This window comes from Crinia signifera, chromosome 9 (genome assembly GCF_055691185.1).
Source record: "Crinia signifera chromosome 9, ASM5569118v1, whole genome shotgun sequence".
NCBI classification, from domain to species: domain Eukaryota; kingdom Metazoa; phylum Chordata; class Amphibia; order Anura; family Myobatrachidae; genus Crinia; species Crinia signifera.
The window spans coordinates 34,701,718-34,723,929 of NC_139225.1; the positions used below are offsets into that span (position 1 = coordinate 34,701,718).

The window sequence follows — 22,212 nt, forward strand, 5'->3', positions numbered from 1 at the left end:
GCCAGAAGCTTGGGAGGGCCTGGCTGGTTTCCAGCAACTTCTGAGGGCCTGGCTGGACACCCCCCTGGTACATCTCTGAATCATGTGCCGTAAGTCCGGATAGAAGCATATAGGTGGTTGCACATCCCTTATGCATGTGCTTTTTCAAATAGTCATTCAAATTATCACAGCGTTCTTACATGTTCTGGCTGAAATCAGGATGGTCTCCCTTGTAATACACCTCAACACGGTTCACAGTTCAACCTAACTTTTCCTATGAGCAAACGCTCCGCTACCACTCAGTTCTATCCATTCAGACGAGCAAGCTAGTGGCCTAGGTCTCTAAATCAGCTACGGAGCATGCAGAGAGCTATAAATCGCACGAGCCATCAGTATAATGGGCTCGTGGTCAGCCCTGACTATTCAATAACTTTCTGATGCCACTATGTCTTTTTTTTCTCTAGGATGCCATCTCCATTATTTTTGCAGGGTCCTTTTGGACCGGTCTTAATGATCAGCTTCTTGAATCTGTATTTGTATGGAGCAATAAGAAACCCATCAGTGCCGAGGTCTCTAAGTGAGTAGAGCTGATCGTAAATGACAAACTTCCAACTGTCTGTATGTATATATAATACTATAGAAGCGTTTCTGCAGGTATCTGAGAGCTGACAAGGCGGGTGGCGGTGCGAAAGACTGTGTGCTCATTGACACACGGACCAGAAATTTAACAGACACTGACTGCAAAGAAAAGAGGCCTTTTATATGCAAGTCCAGTGAAGGTAAGTGTCCCAGGTAGGCGGGCATTGTTCCTGGGGAAATGGTCCGCTTTCTGGTTAATGCTGCAATGATCTCAGTAATCTCAATAAGTATTGGACTATTTGCCCTGCTCAACTGTCGCGCTTGCTTTGCAGTTATAGGGCCTAATTCTCAGACACAAGCTGCTACGTTTTTGCTGCCCAGGGCCGCCGAGAGGGAGGGGAGCAGGTACTAATTACTCGGGCTTGTTAGAGAGGCCCGGTGGGGTCCTGTCTTGCTGAGCCTACTGTAAGCACAGCACGTGCTGTAGGTGTATGCTGAAGGGGTGGGGGGGATAATAACACTCCCCTCTCGACTTTAGAGGGTTTTTTCACTCGAACCATAATCATTTTGGGGGCATGGTCTAATTGTGGGAGGTGGCCAAGCCTCCCACAATTATCACGCCCCTGAATTTTACCGTTGTCGCCATCGGTTCTTATGCTAAAGCCACATACGATTTTCACAATACTGAACTGCGCATTTCCATCATAGTGGGTCTAGAAACTCACCATAGCTATACCATCAGATGCATTATCGAAATTTGTGACATCCCTAAGGCAGGTGCGTTACTGTCTGAGTATGGCCATCTTTGTGATCACTTCAGCACCATTGGCCGCAGTACTTTAAGTGATGCACCCACAATGGCTCCACTGCACCCACTAAAACTAACAGACCCTGTGTTTGATTCTGTATTTGTGCCTGCTGGCTTCTGCAATGTACTTTCACTTTGAACTGTGACAGTTTTTACTTTCACTTTGAGCTGTGATTGTTTTTAGGCCACAAACTCTCCACCCCACCCCCAATTCCTATCTGCTCCTACCTCCAATCGTCACATCTACCTCTCTCCATATCCAGCAAGTTTGAAACAGACCAGTGTCCCTGCAAAAATAGCTTTCACTTTCTGAGTAGTTTGGTCTGTTGAGTGGCATCTAGTGGTCAGGTGGTAGTACTTCACCTCATAGAGTTGAGGAGTAGTTAAATATAAATATAGAAAGCAACTAGCCCATGAAGTGAACAACTTTGTATCCATGTTGCTGGTTATACGGCGCCTGTTTGCAAGTTATTATCTGTTACACTATGACCATTAAGCAGATTGGGGAGGAAGCTATTGAGCTCCTGATAATGAATACATTGTTACTAAGAGCCATACACTAGGGCGACTTGTCCTTAGGACAAGTCGCCCCCGACTTCCCCCTGAGCTTCCCCGGCTGCTTGATTAGATTGGCACTTGATGTGCCATTTTTTACATGTGATAAATCGTCTCGATTTATCACATGTAAAAAACCCGGGGATCGGGGGGGGCTACAGAGCAGGGCTGCTGGTGGGAGCAGGGGGGGCTGGGGACGCTGCGGGGGACACAGGCGGCAGAGGGAGCCGGGAGCTGTCGGTGCTAGAAAAAAAAGCCTATACAATGAATGGGCAGCCTGTGATTGGCTGAGCGCTCTCTCAGCCAATTGCTGACTGGCTGAGAGAGCGCTCAGCCAATCACAGACCGCCCATTCATTGTATGGGCTTTTTTTTTTTTTATTCAGTACCGACAGCTCCCGCCGGCTCCCCCTGCCCGGCTCTATGCCGCCTGTGTCCCCCGCAGCGTCCCCAGCCCCCCCTGCTCCCTCCACCGCCGCGCCACCCCACTAGGTCCCAAGTCGGGTGGTCGGACGTGCAGCAGGTCCGATCACCCGACGCAGATCCGATGCGCACGGGACCGCGCATCGGATCTGAGGGGACATCAAAACTAGCCGATTTTGGTCCGATTTCGGCCAGATCCGACCAAAATCAGCTAGTGTATGGGGGCCTTAAGATTGCAAGTCTGTTTGATTAATAATGAATCAAATAATGCTCTATACTAGTGACCAACAAATCAAAAGGATTTTTATTGTCATTTTAATATTTTCTTTTTTTACATATATTCACCTATTGCTTGTTTACAGTTATATCTATATGTGATTGTAATAAATGTTTTGTGATCTTTATACTTTGGACGGACAACGCTTCATTTGATTACTTGAACTTGTTTTGTAGCGGTGCCGTGACCTCTAATTGAAGCTGCAGTTAATCCCAAGTGGTTTTACACCGCCGATTGCTTATTATCAGCACGTGAACAAAATACTAGATATTTACTATATTAATAATAATCTTTTTTTTATAGACTGCATATAAATATACACAGATCTGTATAGAGAATTGTCCATGCCATCTTTCTACTTAGCCAGGCTGCCTATACACTGAACCATCAGAGACAAATGATATGGCTGAGATAGTGGGGTGCGGGTGACTTGTGCAGTCAGACACTGGCCACACATGATTCAGACCTGTACGCTAGGCTGCGTATACTCAGACACATCCCCTCGCATGCAGCCGAAGGGTAGAAAAATCATTCAATGGTTTTTAACTATCAAATGAATCTTTCCCATCAGTAATAGAAGTCAGTCAAAACTGATTTTTATTTCTGCCCCTGATCCTTGAGTACAGGGTGGGTGCTGATGTCATGTGATGTCAGCAGCGTGCCCCAAGCAGGCATCACCGCGCCTTCGTTCCCAGGGGAAGGCCCAGTGTTTTCATAGGGATGCTCATAAAACACTGCTCCAACCCCCTGTCTGTCAAGCCCGCCCCCTCCGGAGCAAGCCGCTCGCTCCGGTACACACGCAAACCTCAAACATCGGGGAAGGGGCCAAATTCGTCCCACTAGGAGCTGGTCTGAATCGGCCCCTGAAGATCCTCACCCTGCTATCCTGTCTGCCAGTCCTGATGGACAGCCAACATGAATGCTCATTGGCTAGGAGGTCATGTAGATCTGGAATAGCCATATAAGTAATGAAAATGGCCCTAAGTCTGGGGACACAGAGGTACCTTGGTGACATGAACCTGGTGTGTAAAGTGTCATTCCTGAAGCGGTGGTGGGTCAGTGACATTTGCTATAATCTGTTCCCAGCCACAAACTGGTTCGAGGTGATGCCAAACCATGGCCTCCCCGGCGATCTCTCCGCAATGTTTCCTAAGGAGGACACCCTGAGCAGTGCTAAAGAGACCTGTCAATACCGCCACAGCTCGTGTCTTGGGATCATACAGAGCGGGGCGCACTTTTACTTGGTGACGTCTGGGACCTCAACTGATAACTACAATGTTGGGACGACAGCTTACACCCACACCGGTAAGATATGATCATGGGCAGGATGTGGCATTTTGGGGACTGTACTGTGTGCAGGGACATACCCAAGGTCGAAATTGTCAAAAGGTCAACACAGCCTTATGCTCGAAAACAAACATGAAAAAAATATGAAAAACTCATGTCGGCTTTATTCATGTCAACCATGTCTATGTCGGCCTTAAGTTTGCGATGATCATTTGTCAATGTGAACCTTGAGTATGTCGACCATTTCAAGGTGCCAACTTAGTCACTGTTGACCATTACATAGTGGTCAACCTACTGGCTGTCGACCTAGACATTGTCTAGAATTTATACAGTAACCTAACCCAAGGAGAGACATAGGGCGGTATTCAATGAGCCTGATTCGCCATGTTTTTATGGCGAATTTGTGCTGTTTGGCGAATTTTTGACTAAAACGGTGAATCACCCTATTCAATGACCACATGTGCTGCCTGGCACTCGGGGAGCCCACCTCCCCCCCACAAACGTTCTGGGGCAGGCAGAGAGACTTCCATCTCTCTGCCTGCCACCGTCCTCAGGCTCCCTACGGCGTTCGCCGCAGGAGCTCATATTCGCTGGTCAGGGGCAGCGAGCCCCTGACTCGTTTAATACCGGAGCCGGCGAGGCTCCGGAACGTGGCGAATGTGCAGCGAATCCTAAAAAGGATTCGCTGCACCTTGCAGGTATTCACATTGAATACCGCCCATTGTCACTGTGCTAAATACTGTGTTGCATAATCAACACTGTAATTATCAATATAGCTTCTTATGGTCCTCACCATTTCTCTTATCTCAAACACTAGATGTAATTCTTAAGTGATCTATTTTCATATTTATGAAGCAGTGAGAACTCTTCTCTGGCTCTGGTGCTGGAGAAAAGAGGTTTTCACCATTTCCTCCAATAGAGGGATAGAACAGATACATCTTGATTTATCTTACACTGCCTTCATTTTCATAGTGTGTCAGCTGCTATGAGGACTGCAGTGTCTGCTCAGTTTACCAACTTTTCCCCACTAGATAACGTCATGTTGAGATGGCATTACTCATTATACCCTTCAGTGTGGGAACTGCGAAGTCATGGAGACGTCACAGGATCTCCAGGTTATATTCCATACACAGGGATGCGATTCCATACCTCCCAACTGTCACGATTACAGCAGGACAGTCCCGATTTTCGGGTCCTGTCCCGCTGTCCCACCCGCTGCAGGCATTGTCCCGCTGTGGGGGGTGGCAGTTGGGAGACCCCCCAATCTTATAGAATAGACGCTGTGCGCATGCGCACAGCATCTATTCTCGTATGAAAATGAGGTTGCGGCTAATTAGCATAAGCAGCACCCTCATTTGCATACGTCCCGCACCCTTTTCGGCCGCGAGTGTCCCTATTTTATCAGCACAGAAGTTGGGAGGTATGCGATTCTGACTAGCTTTCGATTTCATTATAACTATATAGACAAAATCGAATAGACATCAAATGGTTTTCAGATGGATTCGACGCCGATTCGATCCTGATGCACGGCATCGAAATCAAATAGAAAAATAGACTGTACAGGAAAGACTACAGTATATAGTACACCATGCGATTCGAACCCAATGGAATTAGGATTGCTGCCCTTCTCCCATAAGATACAGTAATATGAACTATTCCAATCCTTTAGCTGTAATTATGGAACATTATGGGGTCTATACACTTTTCTAAGTCAAATCCATGATTCGATCTATTTAATTTTTTTGATATTTTTTATGACAACCCGTGGAATAGCCGCCAATCCGCGTGCTTTTGTCAGAAACTGGGCCAAATTTGACAGGTTTTGGCCGGATTCTGATAATTTTTTTTAACAAAGTTGTATTCCGGAGATGATTCAGGAAGGGCGGCGCCGGGTGAGCAGCAGCGGTGGTGCTACTGCTGTTGCTGCTCACCTGGTTACGTCCTTCCGCTACTGCTGCTTACCCGGCGTCGGGCGAGCAGCAGCCAAATCTGAAAGTCGGTTTTGGCTCAAAGCCGACAGTCAGATTTGGCCACACAATTGAATAGGTACAGTATTGTCGGATCCATTCCGACAAATGCATGTCGCAATGGATCCAACTTTAATTGAATAGACCCCATCCGTTATTAATATTGGTTCTGTTCTGTACAACTTATCAGCTGCAGCTACATTTATTTCTGCATGGTGATTATTGTATGGTCTGTTCTCTTCCAGCCTGCCTCATCGAGATGATCAACAAACAATGTATGATACGCAAAAAAATCAGAAAGATCAAACCTATACTCCCCCTAGAATGTGATTGTGATGGCAAAAGGGTAACGTTTGTTAATTTCGGTAAGACTTCTATAGTATTATATACATCCAGAGGGGGACTTGAAATTTGGTAGCACCATAGAATCCTGTGGAATATACTGTATGTATTTATCTGTGTGGATATATCGACATAGCTAATAAATAGTAATATATCTGATTAGTAATCACATTATCAATAGCTGTATAACCAATATATAGGCCTGTAGCCGGTCAGTGTGTGCAGTGTCAATCTCCACAGACCCTCATAGGAACAGCAATGGAATGATCTTGGTCATTGTCAAGAAATATGTGTTGACTGGCCAGTTCCAGCCTGAGCTGCTGTGGCAGGCCCCATTCATAGGCGCGCGCTCATTGAGTGTGAACGGTACACAGGCACCCCGTAATGCTGTGTCCACCCTTATGAACACCCATCAATCAATTATGTGTGTTCTGCATTGGTAATTGTACTAGACCATTTTCATATCACTACATACCTGCGTCATCCATATATGTTTATACTGTTATACCGAGTAATTAGAAGATTTGGGGGCAGATTTATTAAGCTTGGAGAAGAGATAAACTGGAGTTAAAGCGGAGAAAAGGTAAAAGGAGATAAAGCACCAGTCAATCAACTCCCACTGTCTTTTTCAAACACAGCTGATTGGCTGGTGCTTTATCTCCTTTTACCTTTTCTCTGCTTTATCTTCAGTTTCTCTCTTCTCCAAGCTTAATAAATCTGCCCCTAAAACTGAAATAGGCCTGAGATGATGGTGTGGCTAAGAGATGTTTTATATTGTGGCAGGTGCCAGTATATGATGGTAGACAGGACTGATTGGCAGTGTTAGACACACCCAATGGGCGGTATTAGAAATGCCCAAAGGTGGTGCTAGGCAAACCCCTTTGACAGTGCACCCTCAAATTAAATATGCTGCGCACGCCTATGGCCCTATTGTACTGCTGGTGTTTTGGCTTCAGCACGCACTGGCAGGAAATACTGGACATGCTGGTGTTTTGGCTTCAGCACGCACTGGCAGTAAATAATGTACATGCTGGTGTTTTGGCTTCAGCACGCACTGGCAGGAAATACTGTACATGCTGGTGTTTTGGCTTCAGCACGCACTGGCAGGAAATACTGTACATGCTGGTGTTTTGGCTGCAGCACGCACTGGCAGGAAATACTGTACATGCTGGTGTTTTGGCTTCAGCACGCACTGGCAGGAAATACTGTACATGCTGGTGTTTTGGCTTCAGCACGCACTGGCAGGAAATACTGTACATGCTGGTGTTTTGGCTGCAGCACGCACTGGCAGGAAATACTGGACATGCTGGTGTTTTGGCTTCAGCACGCACTGGCAGTAAATAATGTACATGCTGGTCTTTTGGCTTCAGCACGCACTGGCAGGAAATACTGTACATGCTGGTGTTTTGGCTGCAGCACGCACTGGCAGGAAATACTGTACATGCTGGTGTTTTGGCTTCAGCACGCACTGGTAGGAAATACTGTACATGCTAGTGCTTAGATTCATATGACTCCCACCCCAATATTTCCAGTATACTGGATGGGGTACTTAAAACCCTACTCACTGTAGAACTCGTGTTCCCTCTAAGTTTGTTTTGCAGGGTGCCGAACCGTGCCCATTTTTAAAACCTCAAAACCTCAAAATGCACCCTGCAAAATTCCATTCACTGCACATTTTACACAACAGTTTAATAAATAAAAAATAAATAAATAAACCTTCTCTCTTTGTTGTAGCCCTGTGGTAAATTCTTGTCTAATGCAAAGATAGAACTTTAAACTGATCAGAATCCCACCACGACTCAATGTTCCGCTAGTTGGGACGCCATCTTGGCCTTTAATGGGATTTTTTTTTAAAATGAATTATTTCTCTAAAAACCAGGCGGTTTTCTTATTGGATTAGAACAGAAAGGGATGGATTTTATATTAAAGTGGTAATTTTATAATCCTATACAACTCAAAGATCATTTAAGTGGTTATGCAGGCATGCTGCCCCAAAACCTGGTTATGCAGACCATTCTCCTTTACCATGAAAGCCTCCCACCTTAAAGCTTTGTGAAGTGTCTGTGATCCCAACTTTCTCAGCAGACTTCTGTCAGGGAAGTTGTTAGATATTCATAATATAATTAGATGGCCAGCTGATCATCCAAAGATTCTGTGTAGAACCAATGTTTCTTATTTTACTACACACAGTGCACTAGGTGTCCTGATGGCAGTTGGTAGCCTGGGCTGCTGTAGGGGGCACGGAACCTTTAATTTGTCCCATTTTGAAATATGGAGATTGCAAAACGCGTTAGTATGCTGATATTTATATGATCTATACACATTAGTCTCCCATCTGTCTTTCTTTTCCAGCTTGTAGTGATGACAAATCGGATTGTCAAAGAGGCTGTGTGGAACTACAGTTTGGTGTCGACTGCACTAAGTGTGTACTAACCTGTCCTGGTAAGTAGTCAGACAGTCATCATTTATATCACTTACATTGTCTCTACTCCACTTTTCAGGAATACACTATATGTGCTTCCTCCACCCTTCATTTCCTGCATGTCAGTGCCCTCATTAGTGCATTGAGACTGTAAATAAACTTCTAGTAAAGAAAATATTAATTGCACAGGTAATGCAGAAGATATCACATATGTTGCAGTCAGTAGTAATCGGATCTTCCATTATTAAACCCTGTCAACTAAAAGAATTCAGAGTTGAACTGCTGGAACTGATATATTGATCATGTTGAATTACTGACTGTCCTAACCAGACACTCTGAAGCATCTTCTGATTCCATACTGTCCTACCCAATTCCTGCGATCTGTAGATGAAGGACTTTTAGCAGTACCTAGAATCTCCCGTAATTCATCTGGGGGTCGAGCTTTTAGCCATGTAGCACCGACTCTATGGAACTCAGTTCCCCCCACAGTTCAAGAGGGCCCCACTTTAGAATCCTTCAAAAACAGACTCAAGACTTTCCTGTTTAATCAAGCACTTCCTAAATCCCCTTCAGTATTATTTATGAAAAGCTTTTCTGTACTTCAGTGTTCCTGTACTGTATTACATTCATTCTGTCCGTTAAGCGCCTTGAGTCCTGTTGGAGAAAGAGCGCTATATAAATAAAACTATTATTATTATTATTAAAGCAGAAAAAAGAGCCGGTATCTCCAGCGCTACTGACAGGCTTGGCACACAATGAATAATGTTGTACTATTGTACCATTTCTCAAGCTCCACAAACCCACTTACCAAGCTGCTCCCAATAGGAAAATTTGCATTCAGATGTTATCAGCCGGCTCAATATTGTTGGCCTATCATGCATAACACTGATGCCAGCAGGGGAACATTTATGGAATAATTTTAAATAAGCCATAAATTTAATGGAACAAGTCCCAGAGCAGGGAGATAACGTGCTGCGACTACTTTGCTTGTATGAATGATCCTATCTGTGTCTTTCAGCTCCTGATCCCGCAGATGGCCTGACCAAAGAGCAGCGTAACAACTTTTTACAGATGGATTACCAAATCAGGACTGGAGACCACGGCCCACCACACTTAGGCAGAAAAATTAGTTATTCGTTAGGACCGATGACTAGAATTGTGCCATAATTAGAAAGGGAATGTTTGAGATATGAAATCTCCTGATTTGTTATCTCCTGATTTGTTTATCTCCCGATTTGTTTATCTCCCGATTTGTTATCTCCCGATTTGTTATCTCCCGATTTGTTTATCTCACGATTTGTTTATCTCCCGATTTGTTATCTCCCGATTTGTTTATCTCCCGATTTGTTTATCTCCCGATTCATCTCCCGATTTGTTATCTCCCGATTTGTTATCTCCCGATTTGTTATTTGTTTATCTCCCGATTTGTTTATCTCCCGATTTGTTTATCTCCCGATTTGTTTATCTCCCGATTTGTTATCTCCCGATTTGTTATTTGTTATCTCCCGATTTGTTTATCTCCCGATTTGTTATCTCCCGATTTGTTATCTCCCGATTTGTTATTTGTTATCTCCCGATTTGTTTATCTCCCGATTTGTTATCTCCCGATTTGTTATCTCCCGATTTGTTATCTCCCGATTTGTTATCTCCCGATTTGTTATTTGTTTATCTCCCGATTTGTTATCTCCCGATTTGTTATCTCCCGATTTGTTTATCTCCCGATTTGTTTATCTCCCGATTTGTTATCTCCCGATTTGTTATTTGTTTATCTCCCGATTTGTTATCTCCCGATTTGTTATCTCCCGATTTGTTATCTCCCGATTTGTTATTTGTTTATCTCCCGATTTGTTTATCTCCCGATTTGTTTATCTCCCGATTTGTTATCTCCCGATTTGTTATCTCCCGATTTGTTATCTCCCGATTTGTTATTTGTTTATCTCCCGATTTGTTTATCTCCCGATTTGTTTATCTCCCGATTTGTTATCTCCCGATTTGTTATCTCCCGATTTGTTATCTCCCGATTTGTTATCTCCCGATTTGTTATTTGTTTATCTCCCGATTTGTTATCTCCCGATTTGTTATCTCCCGATTTGTTATCTCCCGATTTGTTATTTGTTTATCTCCCAATTTGTTATCTCCCGATTTGTTATCTCCCGATTTGTTATTTGTTATCTCCCGATTTGTTTATCTCCCGATTTGTTATCTCCCGATTTGTTATTTGTTATCTCCCGATTTGTTTATCTCCCGATTTGTTATCTCCCGATTTGTTATCTCCCGATTTGTTATTTGTTTATCTCCCGATTTGTTATCTCCCGATTTGTTATCTCCCGATTTGTTATTTGTTTATCTCCCGATTTGTTTATCTCCCGATTTGTTTATCTCCCGATTTGTTATCTCCCGATTTGTTATTTGTTTATCTCCCGATTTGTTATCTCCCGATTTGTTATCTCCCGATTTGTTATTTGTTTATCTCCCGATTTGTTATCTCCCGATTTGTTATCTCCCGATTTGTTATTTGTTTATCTCCCGATTTGTTTATCTCCCGATTTGTTTATCTCCCGATTTGTTATCTCCCGATTTGTTATCTCCCGATTTGTTATTTGTTTATCTCCCGATTTGTTTATCTCCCGATTTGTTATCTCCCGATTTGTTATTTGTTTATCTCCCAATTTGTTATCTCCCGATTTGTTATCTCCCGATTTGTTATTTGTTATCTCCCGATTTGTTTATCTCCCGATTTGTTATCTCCCGATTTGTTATTTGTTATCTCCCGATTTGTTTATCTCCCGATTTGTTATCTCCCGATTTGTTATCTCCCGATTTGTTATTTGTTTATCTCCCGATTTGTTATCTCCCGATTTGTTATCTCCCGATTTGTTATTTGTTTATCTCCCGATTTGTTTATCTCCCGATTTGTTTATCTCCCGATTTGTTATCTCCCGATTTGTTATTTGTTTATCTCCCGATTTGTTATCTCCCGATTTGTTATCTCCCGATTTGTTATTTGTTTATCTCCCGATTTGTTATCTCCCGATTTGTTATCTCCCGATTTGTTATTTGTTTATCTCCCGATTTGTTTATCTCCCGATTTGTTTATCTCCCGATTTGTTATCTCCCGATTTGTTATCTCCCGATTTGTTATTTGTTTATCTCCCGATTTGTTTATCTCCCGATTTGTTATCTCCCGATTTGTTATTTGTTATCTCCCGATTTGTTTATCTCCCGATTTGTTATCTCCCGATTTGTTATCTCCCGATTTGTTATTTGTTATCTCCCGATTTGTTTATCTCCCGATTTATTATCTCCCGATTTGTTATCTCCCGATTTGTTATTTGTTATCTCCCGATTTGTTATCTCCCGATTTGTTATCTCCCGATTTGTTATTTGTTTATCTCCCGATTTGTTTATCTCCCGATTTGTTTATCTCCCGATTTGTTATCTCCCGATTTGTTTATCTCCCGATTTGTTATCTCCCGATTTGTTATTTGTTATCTCCCGATTTGTTTATCTCCCGATTTATTATCTCCCGATTTGTTATCTCCCGATTTGTTATTTGTTATCTCCCGATTTGTTATCTCCCGATTTGTTATTTGTTTATCTCCCGATTTGTTTATCTCCCGATTTGTTTATCTCCCGATTTGTTTATCTCCCGATTTGTTTATCTCCCGATTTGTTTATCTCCCGATTTGTTATCTCCCGATTTGTTATCTCCCGATTTGTTATTTGTTTATCTCCCGATTTGTTATCTCCCGATTTGTTATCTCCCGATTTGTTATCTCCCGATTTGTTATCTCCCGATTTGTTATTTGTTTATCTCCCGATTTGTTATCTCCCGATTTGTTATCTCCCGATTTGTTATTTGTTTATCTCCCGATTTGTTATCTCCCGATTTGTTATTTGTTATCTCCCGATTTGTTTATCTCCTGATTTGTTATTTGTTTATCTCCCGATTTGTTATCTCCCGATTTGTTATTTGTTTATCTCCCGATTTGTTATCTCCCGATTTGTTATCTCCCGATTTGTTATCTCCCGATTTGTTATTTGTTTATCTCCCGATTTGTTATCTCCCGATTTGTTATCTCCCGATTTGTTATTTGTTTATCTCCCGATTTGTTATCTCCCGATTTGTTTATCTCCCGATTTGTTATTTGTTTATCTCCCGATTTGTTTATCTCCCGATTTGTTATCTCCCGATTTGTTATCTCCCGATTTGTTATTTGTTTATCTCCCGATTTGTTATCTCCCGAATTTTTGTTATCTCCCGATTTGTTATCTCCCGATTTGTTATTTGTTTATCTCCCGATTTGTTATCTCCCGATTTGTTATCTCCCGATTTGTTATTTGTTATCTCCCGATTTGTTTATCTCCCGATTTGTTATCTCCCGATTTGTTATCTCCCGATTTGTTATTTGTTATCTCCCGATTTGTTTATCTCCCGATTTGTTATCTCCCGATTTGTTATCTCCCGATTTGTTATCTCCCGATTTGTTATTTGTTTATCTCCCGATTTGTTTATCTCCCGATTTGTTTATCTCCCGATTTGTTATCTCCCGATTTGTTATCTCCCGATTTGTTATCTCCCGATTTGTTATTTGTTATCTCCCGATTTGTTTATCTCCCGATTTGTTATCTCCCGATTTGTTATCTCCCGATTTGTTATCTCCCGATTTGTTATTTGTTTATCTCCCGATTTGTTATCTCCCGATTTGTTATCTCCCGATTTGTTATTTGTTTATCTCCCGATTTGTTTATCTCCCGATTTGTTTATCTCCCGATTTGTTATCTCCCGATTTGTTATCTCCCGATTTGTTATTTGTTTATCTCCCGATTTGTTTATCTCCCGATTTGTTATCTCCCGATTTGTTATTTGTTATCTCCCGATTTGTTTATCTCCCGATTTGTTATCTCCCGATTTGTTATCTCCCGATTTGTTATTTGTTATCTCCCGATTTGTTTATCTCCCGATTTATTATCTCCCGATTTGTTATCTCCCGATTTGTTTATCTCCCGATTTGTTATCTCCCGATTTGTTATCTCCCGATTTGTTATTTGTTTATCTCCCGATTTGTTATCTCCCGATTTGTTATCTCCCGATTTGTTATCTCCCGATTTGTTATTTGTTTATCTCCCGATTTGTTATCTCCCGATTTGTTATCTCCCGATTTGTTATCTCCCGATTTGTTATCTCCCGATTTGTTATCTCCCGATTTGTTATTTGTTTATCTCCCGATTTGTTATCTCCCGATTTGTTATCTCCCGATTTGTTATCTCCCGATTTGTTATTTGTTTATCTCCCGATTTGTTATCTCCCGATTTGTTTATCTCCCGATTTGTTATTTGTTATCTCCCGATTTGTTTATCTCCTGATTTGTTATCTCCCGATTTGTTATCTCCCGATTTGTTATTTGTTTATCTCCCGATTTGTTATCAACCGATTTGTTATCTCCCGATTTGTTATCTCCCGATTTGTTATCTCCCGATTTGTTATTTGTTTATCTCCCGATTTGTTATCTCCCGATTTGTTATTTGTTTATCTCCCGATTTGTTATCTCCCGATTTGTTTATCTCCCGATTTGTTATTTGTTTATCTCCCGATTTGTTTATCTCCCGATTTGTTATCTCCCGATTTGTTATCTCCCGATTTGTTATTTGTTTATCACCCGATTTGTTATCTCCCGATTTGTTATCTCCCGATTTGTTATTTGTTTATCTCCCGATTTGTTATCTCCCGATTTGTTATCTCCCGATTTGTTATTTGTTATCTCCCGATTTGTTTATCTCCCGATTTGTTATCTCCCGATTTGTTATTTGTTATCTCCCGATTTGTTTATCTCCCGATTTGTTATCTCCCGATTTGTTATTTGTTTATCTCCCGATTTGTTATCTCCCGATTTGTTATCTCCCGATTTGTTATTTGTTTATCTCCCGATTTGTTTATCTCCCGATTTGTTTATCTCCCGATTTGTTATCTCCCGATTTGTTATTTGTTTATCTCCCGATTTGTTATCTCCCGATTTGTTATCTCCCGATTTTGTTATCTCCCGATTTGTTATTTGTTTATCTCCCGATTTGTTATCTCCCGATTTGTTATCTCCCAATTTGTTATTTGTTTATCTCCCGATTTGTTATCTCCCGATTTGTTATCTCCCGATTTGTTATTTGTTTATCTCCCGATTTGTTTATCTCCCGATTTGTTTATCTCCCGATTTGTTATCTCCCGATTTGTTATTTGTTTATCTCCCGATTTGTTTATCTCCCGATTTGTTATCTCCCGATTTGTTATTTGTTATCTCCCGATTTGTTTATCTCCCGATTTGTTATCTCCCGATTTGTTATCTCCCGATTTGTTATTTGTTATCTCCCGATTTGTTTATCTCCCGATTTATTATCTCCCGATTTGTTATCTCCCGATTTGTTATTTGTTATCTCCCGATTTGTTATCTCCCGATTTGTTATCTCCCGATTTGTTATTTGTTTATCTCCCGATTTGTTTATCTCCCGATTTGTTATCTCCCGATTTGTTTATCTCCCGATTTGTTTATCTCCCGATTTGTTTATCTCCCGATTTGTTTATCTCCCGATTTGTTTATCTCCCGATTTGTTATCTCCCGATTTGTTATCTCCCGATTTGTTATTTGTTTATCTCCCGATTTGTTATCTCCCGATTTGTTATCTCCCGATTTGTTATCTCCCGATTTGTTATCTCCCGATTTGTTATTTGTTTATCTCCCGATTTGTTATCTCCCGATTTGTTATCTCCCGATTTGTTATTTGTTTATCTCCCGATTTGTTATCTCCCGATTTGTTATTTGTTATCTCCCGATTTGTTTATCTCCTGATTTGTTATTTGTTTATCTCCCGATTTGTTATCTCCCGATTTGTTATTTGTTTATCTCCCGATTTGTTATCTCCCGATTTGTTATCTCCCGATTTGTTATCTCCCGATTTGTTATTTGTTTATCTCCCGATTTGTTATCTCCCGATTTGTTATCTCCCGATTTGTTATTTGTTTATCTCCCGATTTGTTATCTCCCGATTTGTTTATCTCCCGATTTGTTATTTGTTTATCTCCCGATTTGTTTATCTCCCGATTTGTTATCTCCCGATTTGTTATCTCCCGATTTGTTATTTGTTTATCTCCCGATTTGTTATCTCCCGAATTTTTGTTATCTCCCGATTTGTTATCTCCCGATTTGTTATTTGTTTATCTCCCGATTTGTTATCTCCCGATTTGTTATCTCCCGATTTGTTATTTGTTATCTCCCGATTTGTTTATCTCCCGATTTGTTATCTCCCGATTTGTTATCTCCCGATTTGTTATTTGTTATCTCCCGATTTGTTTATCTCCCGATTTGTTATCTCCCGATTTGTTATCTCCCGATTTGTTATCTCCCGATTTGTTATCTCCCGATTTGTTATTTGTTTATCTCCCGATTTGTTTATCTCCCGATTTGTTTATCTCCCGATTTGTTATCTCCCGATTTGTTATCTCCCGATTTGTTATCTCCCGATTTGTTATTTGTTATCTCCCGATTTGTTTATCTCCCGATTTGTTATCTCCCGATTTGTTATCTCCCGATTTGTTATTTGTTATCTCCCGATTTGTTTATCTCCCGATTTATTATCTCCCGATTTGTTATCTCCCGATTTGTTTATCTCCCGATTTGTTATCTCCCGATTTGTTATCTCCCGATTTGTTATTTGTTTATCTCCCGATTTGTTATCTCCCGATTTGTTATCTCCCGATTTGTTATCTCCCGATTTGTTATTTGTTTATCTCCCGATTTGTTATCTCCCGATTTGTTATCTCCCGATTTGTTATCTCCCGATTTGTTATCTCCCGATTTGTTATTTGTTTATCTCCCGATTTGTTATCTCCCGATTTGTTATCTCCCGATTTGTTATCTCCCGATTTGTTATTTGTTTATCTCCCGATTTGTTATCTCCCGATTTGTTTATCTCCCGATTTGTTATTTGTTATCTCCCGATTTGTTTATCTCCTGATTTGTTATCTCCCGATTTGTTATCTCCCGATTTGTTATTTGTTTATCTCCCGATTTGTTATCAACCGATTTGTTATCTCCCGATTTGTTATCTCCCGATTTGTTATCTCCCGATTTGTTATTTGTTTATCTCCCGATTTGTTATCTCCCGATTTGTTATTTGTTTATCTCCCGATTTGTTATCTCCCGATTTGTTTATCTCCCGATTTGTTATTTGTTTATCTCCCGATTTGTTTATCTCCCGATTTGTTATCTCCCGATTTGTTATCTCCCGATTTGTTATTTGTTTATCACCCGATTTGTTATCTCCCGATTTGTTATCTCCCGATTTGTTATTTGTTTATCTCCCGATTTGTTATCTCCCGATTTGTTATCTCCCGATTTGTTATTTGTTATCTCCCGATTTGTTTATCTCCCGATTTGTTATCTCCCGATTTGTTATTTGTTATCTCCCGATTTGTTTATCTCCCGATTTGTTATCTCCCGATTTGTTATTTGTTTATCTCCCGATTTGTTATCTCCCGATTTGTTATCTCCCGATTTGTTATTTGTTTATCTCCCGATTTGTTTATCTCCCGATTTGTTTATCTCCCGATTTGTTATCTCCCGATTTGTTATTTGTTTATCTCCCGATTTGTTATCTCCCGATTTGTTATCTCCCGATTTTGTTATCTCCCGATTTGTTATTTGTTTATCTCCCGATTTGTTATCTCCCGATTTGTTATCTCCCAATTTGTTATTTGTTTATCTCCCGATTTGTTATCTCCCGATTTGTTATCTCCCGATTTGTTATTTGTTTATCTCCCGATTTGTTTATCTCCCGATTTGTTTATCTCCCGATTTGTTATCTCCCGATTTGTTATTTGTTTATCTCCCGATTTGTTTATCTCCCGATTTGTTATCTCCCGATTTGTTATTTGTTATCTCCCGATTTGTTTATCTCCCGATTTGTTATCTCCCGATTTGTTATCTCCCGATTTGTTATTTGTTATCTCCCGATTTGTTTATCTCCCGATTTATTATCTCCCGATTTGTTATCTCCCGATTTGTTATTTGTTATCTCCCGATTTGTTATCTCCCGATTTGTTATCTCCCGATTTGTTATTTGTTTATCTCCCGATTTGTTTATCTCCCGATTTGTTTATCTCCCGATTTGTTATCTCCCGATTTGTTTATCTCCCGATTTGTTTATCTCCCGATTTGTTTATCTCCCGATTTGTTATCTCCCGATTTGTTATTTGTTTATCTCCCGATTTGTTATCTCCCGATTTGTTATCTCCCGATTTGTTATCTCCCGATTTGTTATTTGTTTATCTCCCGATTTGTTATTTGTTTATCTCCGATTTGTTATCTCCCGATTTGTTATCTCCCGATTTGTTATCTCCCGATTTGTTATTTGTTTATCTCCCGATTTGTTATCTCCCGATTTGTTTATCTCCCGATTTGTTTATCTCCCGATTTGTTATCTCCCGATTTGTTATCTCCCAATTTGTTATTTGTTTATCTCCCGATTTGTTTATCTCCCGATTTGTTTATCTCCCGATTTGTTATCTCCCGATTTGTTATCTCCCGATTTGTTATTTGTTTATCTCCCGATTTGTTTATCTCCCGATTTGTTATCTCCCGATTTGTTATCTCCCGATTTGTTATCTCCCGATTTGTTATTTGTTTATCTCCCGATTTGTTTATCTCCCGATTTGTTATCTCCCGATTTGTTATCTCCCGATTTGTTATTTGTTTATCTCCCGATTTGTTATCTCCCGATTTGTTATTTGTTTATCTCCCGATTTGTTATCTCCCGATTTGTTATCTCCCGATTTGTTATTTGTTTATCTCCCGATTTGTTTATCTCCCGATTTGTTATCTCCCGATTTGTTATCTCCCGATTTGTTATCTCCCGATTTGTTTATCTCCCGATTTGTTATTTGTTTATCTCCCGATTTGTTATCTCCCGATTTGTTTATCTCCCGATTTGTTATCTCACGATTTGTTATTTGTTTATCTCCCGATTTGTTTATCTCCCGATTTGTTATCTCACGATTTGTTTATCTCCCGATTTGTTATCTCCCGATTTGTTATTTGTTTATCTCCCGATTTGTTATCTCCCGATTTGTTATCTCCCGATTTGTTATCTCCCGATTTGTTATTTGTTTATCTCCCGATTTGTTTATCTCCCGATTTGTTATCTCCCGATTTGTTATCTCCCGATTTGTTATCTCCCGATTTGTTATTTGTTTATCTCCCGATTTGTTATCTCCTGATTTGTTATCTCCCGATTTGTTATCTCCCGATTTGTTTATCTCATGATTTGTTATCTCCTGATTTGTTTATCTCCCGATTTGTTTATCTCCCGATTTGTTTATCTCCCGATTTGTTTATCTCCCGATTTGTTATCTCCCGATTTGTTATCTCCCGATTTGTTATCTCCCGATTTGTTTATCTCCCGATTTGTTATCTCCTGATTTGTTATCTCCTGATTTGTTATCTCCTGATTTGTTATCTCCTGATTGGTTATTCTCCTGATTTGTTATTCTCCTGATTTGTTTATCTCCCGATTTGTTATCTCCCGATTTGTTATCTCCTGATTTGTTTATCTCCTGATTTGTTATCTCCTGATTGGTTATTCTCCTGCGATGTTGCAGGCTCCAGTTCAATAAAATATGTAAATATGTGGATGTGATCTCGGCTGTTCATTATCTAGTTTACAATAAGCCCAATGAGCCACACAAGTAATAACTGCACCACATTCACTTGCAACTTTACAAATGGTTATGTTGTTTGATTAGGGTCCTTGCTGTGTTCAGTCTCCGTGTCCTGCTTACTCAGATGTCTTGCCTGAGCCGATGTTTTTCTGATTATTTATAGAATTACACATTTTGAAAGGTGATGCTAATGCACTGTTAGGAGATGGGAAACACTGCATACTGGCAGTGCTCTAGTGAGTTAAGTGTTACAGGGATGTGGATTGGAGCAGGGGCTGCTCACTGGCATAATACTAAAAGAGATGATGATAGATTTTAGCAGGGTGTGCACCAGAACCCGACTCCACAGATACACCCGGAACAGGTGCTCACTATAACAGCGCAGAAGGCATCACAAACCCATCAGATGTTGTGGCTGACATCTGCCGTGTGCCTCCTGTTCCTAGAGCAGCCTCCTCCTGTTCCTAGAACCACCTCCTTCTGTTCCTAGAGCCGCCTCCTCCTGTTCCTAGAGCCCAGGTACCAGAAGAGGCAGTTGGTTTGTGGGTTGAACCTTCAGCCTCCGGAGCCGGCCCTCCCTCCCTCATATCTATCTACCAATATGACTAAATAAAAGGGACACTTGAAGCTGTATACATGGTAGAAAGTGCCTTAAAGTCCAGGGCATTATTACCCCCTTGTTCGTACACTCCATCTCATCACATGAAGCAGATTCCGCTATTTGGTGCTAAACCATTAAAGACACATTATATGCTAAGCAAAAGAAGAGGGGCCCCCAGAGACATGTAATGGGCCCTGAGATTTCTGTTGGCAGCCCTGCAGCAGTTACATTCGCAACAGCATGGCTATGACTGTGCATGTGCACCAATAATCGGTTAATGACAGTTACCGCTGCCGTATTATTTAGGAAACCTGGGCACCAGACGCTGTAAAGATGGGGATTTGCCTCATTTGGAAGCTCCCATGCAGATCTGGATCAGTAATGATGAGGTAAGATTTGTGCAGACAGACTAGACAGCATGTTCTGCCGTACGTTCTGAGCATTTGGTGGTTTGTACAATGCGGTCTATGTAATTTGGCTATTTGGCTGCTCAGCATGGCTGAGAATGGGGTGTGTGACATTGGCCGGAGAGGTTCCTTCCCCGCTCTGCCAGCAGCCTGCTATCTACTGCTGCCTGCACTGTCATTCATATTCCCCCTGGGGCCCCTTCCCTGATCTCAGTTCATATTGCATGTTGTATATGTACTCTTTTCTGAAAAATCATTTTTTAAAAAAGATTACAGTTAGGGAAGATGAGAATGTAGATGAAAGGTAGAAATAATTATATTTCCACTCCTGGAGTGAGGGTCATTTCAATAATACATACCCCAGAGAATCTCAAGTAGGATTAAAGGATGATGGGGCAGATGTATTAACCAGCGTTAAGTGCAAAAATGCACTTAACGCTGGTTAACTGGGGGGGATTACGATTTTGCTAATGTATTACTAGCGCACCTAACGTGCGCTAGTGACAGCCCGCCGAGTTACGCTCGGCGGGGCTGTCCCCTGCAATCCCCCCCAGGGATTAACGGTCGGGGCGATGTATTAACAGCCTTCAAGGCGTTAATTCACCCCGGCCGCTTCGCCAGCTCAGGGCTAGCGTTGTCCTATCCCCCACTATGGGGACAACGCTAGCCCTGCGTCTGGCTTGGGCTGCGCTGGAGATCTCGCGGTTTTTGCGAGATCTCGCGCATGCCCAGTGCGGCCGGCCGGGGGACAGGAGATAGCGCATCAGTATTAACTGATGCGCTATCTCCAGAAAGGGACATCGCCGAAGGGTGGAGTTAACGCTCCCCCGCTTCGGCAGACAAGATGTTAATACATCTTGTCGATGTCCCTTCCTGCTTCGCCTCGCTATTGAGGCGAAGCAGGAAGTATCATAGCGGCGCGATAAGCGCTGCTATGATACATCTGCCCCGATATTTCCACTAGGTATAGTGCAATAACCTGAGTGACAATGGAAATCCAATTACAATCAGGGTTTTTACATTACTATATAGATTTACAAAAAAGGTGTACAAATATTTAGCAAATACAAAAAATGTAATGTCCACATTACATATAAGATAATCAGTGGACAAGTGAACAGTCAGCATAACAATGAAAAAAACCTTGCAAGGTGCAACCAACCTGGATCAATGATCTAGCTCCTGTGCTTCCAGTGTCTGAATGCAGACTGATGGAATATCTAGCCATGTTTATATAGGGATGGGCGTGTGATGTCATTTCCTGTCTCCCTAGATGATATTAAAAAAAAAAAAAAACTACAGCACCTGGTGTTCCCATGTGGTCTCCCACCCAAGTACTAACCAGGTCCAACACTGCTTAGCTTCCAAGATCAGACGAGATTGGGCCTATCCAATGTGGTATGGCTGTAGGTCAAAATAGCTCATAAATATTGAGGATAATGTCCATAGCTAAAGGAGTAGCTCCTCTAACTCTGAAGTACATGAGGAGCTGTGTATATCCTATGAGGGATAAAAAATGGCCCATATAAATCATAATTAGATAACTGTATGCGTGTGTGCGTTTTGGCGTGCGTTAATGCCGGAACGCACTAACGCACACACGCATACAGTTATCTAATTATGATTTATATGGGCCAGTTTCTATCCCTCATAGGATATACACAGCTCCACCATTGTGTGAGTGACAGCAATCTCACTCTGTGAGAGTGCTGAATCTGCACTTAGCCACAGGCTGTGATGGCGTACTATATCTGTATAGCGAAAGGAACACGTCCATTAAGGCGTCAGCCTTAATGATCGTAATTTCATTGCTTTTTGGCGTTTGAGTGGAAGAGTTACAACAGGTTTCAGAAATGCCAGA

The 22,212-nt window shown here is 41.4% G+C and overlaps 1 protein-coding gene and 1 non-coding gene across 4 annotated transcripts in view; one reads left to right on the forward strand and one right to left on the reverse strand.

The window, feature by feature from the left end:
- Nucleotides 1–9,866, forward strand: part of LOC146035382 (uncharacterized) — a 103,567-nt gene extending 93,701 nt beyond the window's left edge. For 2 of the 3 annotated variants that reach the window (XM_083158789.1, XM_083158790.1), the window contains exons 35-40: nucleotides 444–556; nucleotides 634–758; nucleotides 3,707–3,925; nucleotides 6,120–6,239; nucleotides 8,569–8,658; nucleotides 9,657–9,866. In XM_083158789.1, coding sequence (XP_083014915.1) covers nucleotides 444–556; nucleotides 634–758; nucleotides 3,707–3,925; nucleotides 6,120–6,239; nucleotides 8,569–8,658; nucleotides 9,657–9,805 — 816 coding nt within the window. In that variant the 3' untranslated portion in view covers nucleotides 9,806–9,866. The remainder of the gene's footprint in view (nucleotides 1–443; nucleotides 557–633; nucleotides 759–3,706; nucleotides 3,926–6,119; nucleotides 6,240–8,568; nucleotides 8,659–9,656) is intronic. The other variant, XM_083158791.1, reaches the window with a different exon arrangement.
- Nucleotides 9,867–21,644: 11,778 nt separating this feature from the next.
- On the reverse strand, nucleotides 21,645–21,763 carry LOC146039422 (5S ribosomal RNA). The gene has a single exon (XR_014462929.1). It is a non-coding gene; the product is annotated as a 5S ribosomal RNA (ribosomal RNA).
- Nucleotides 21,764–22,212: the final 449 nt, after the last annotated feature.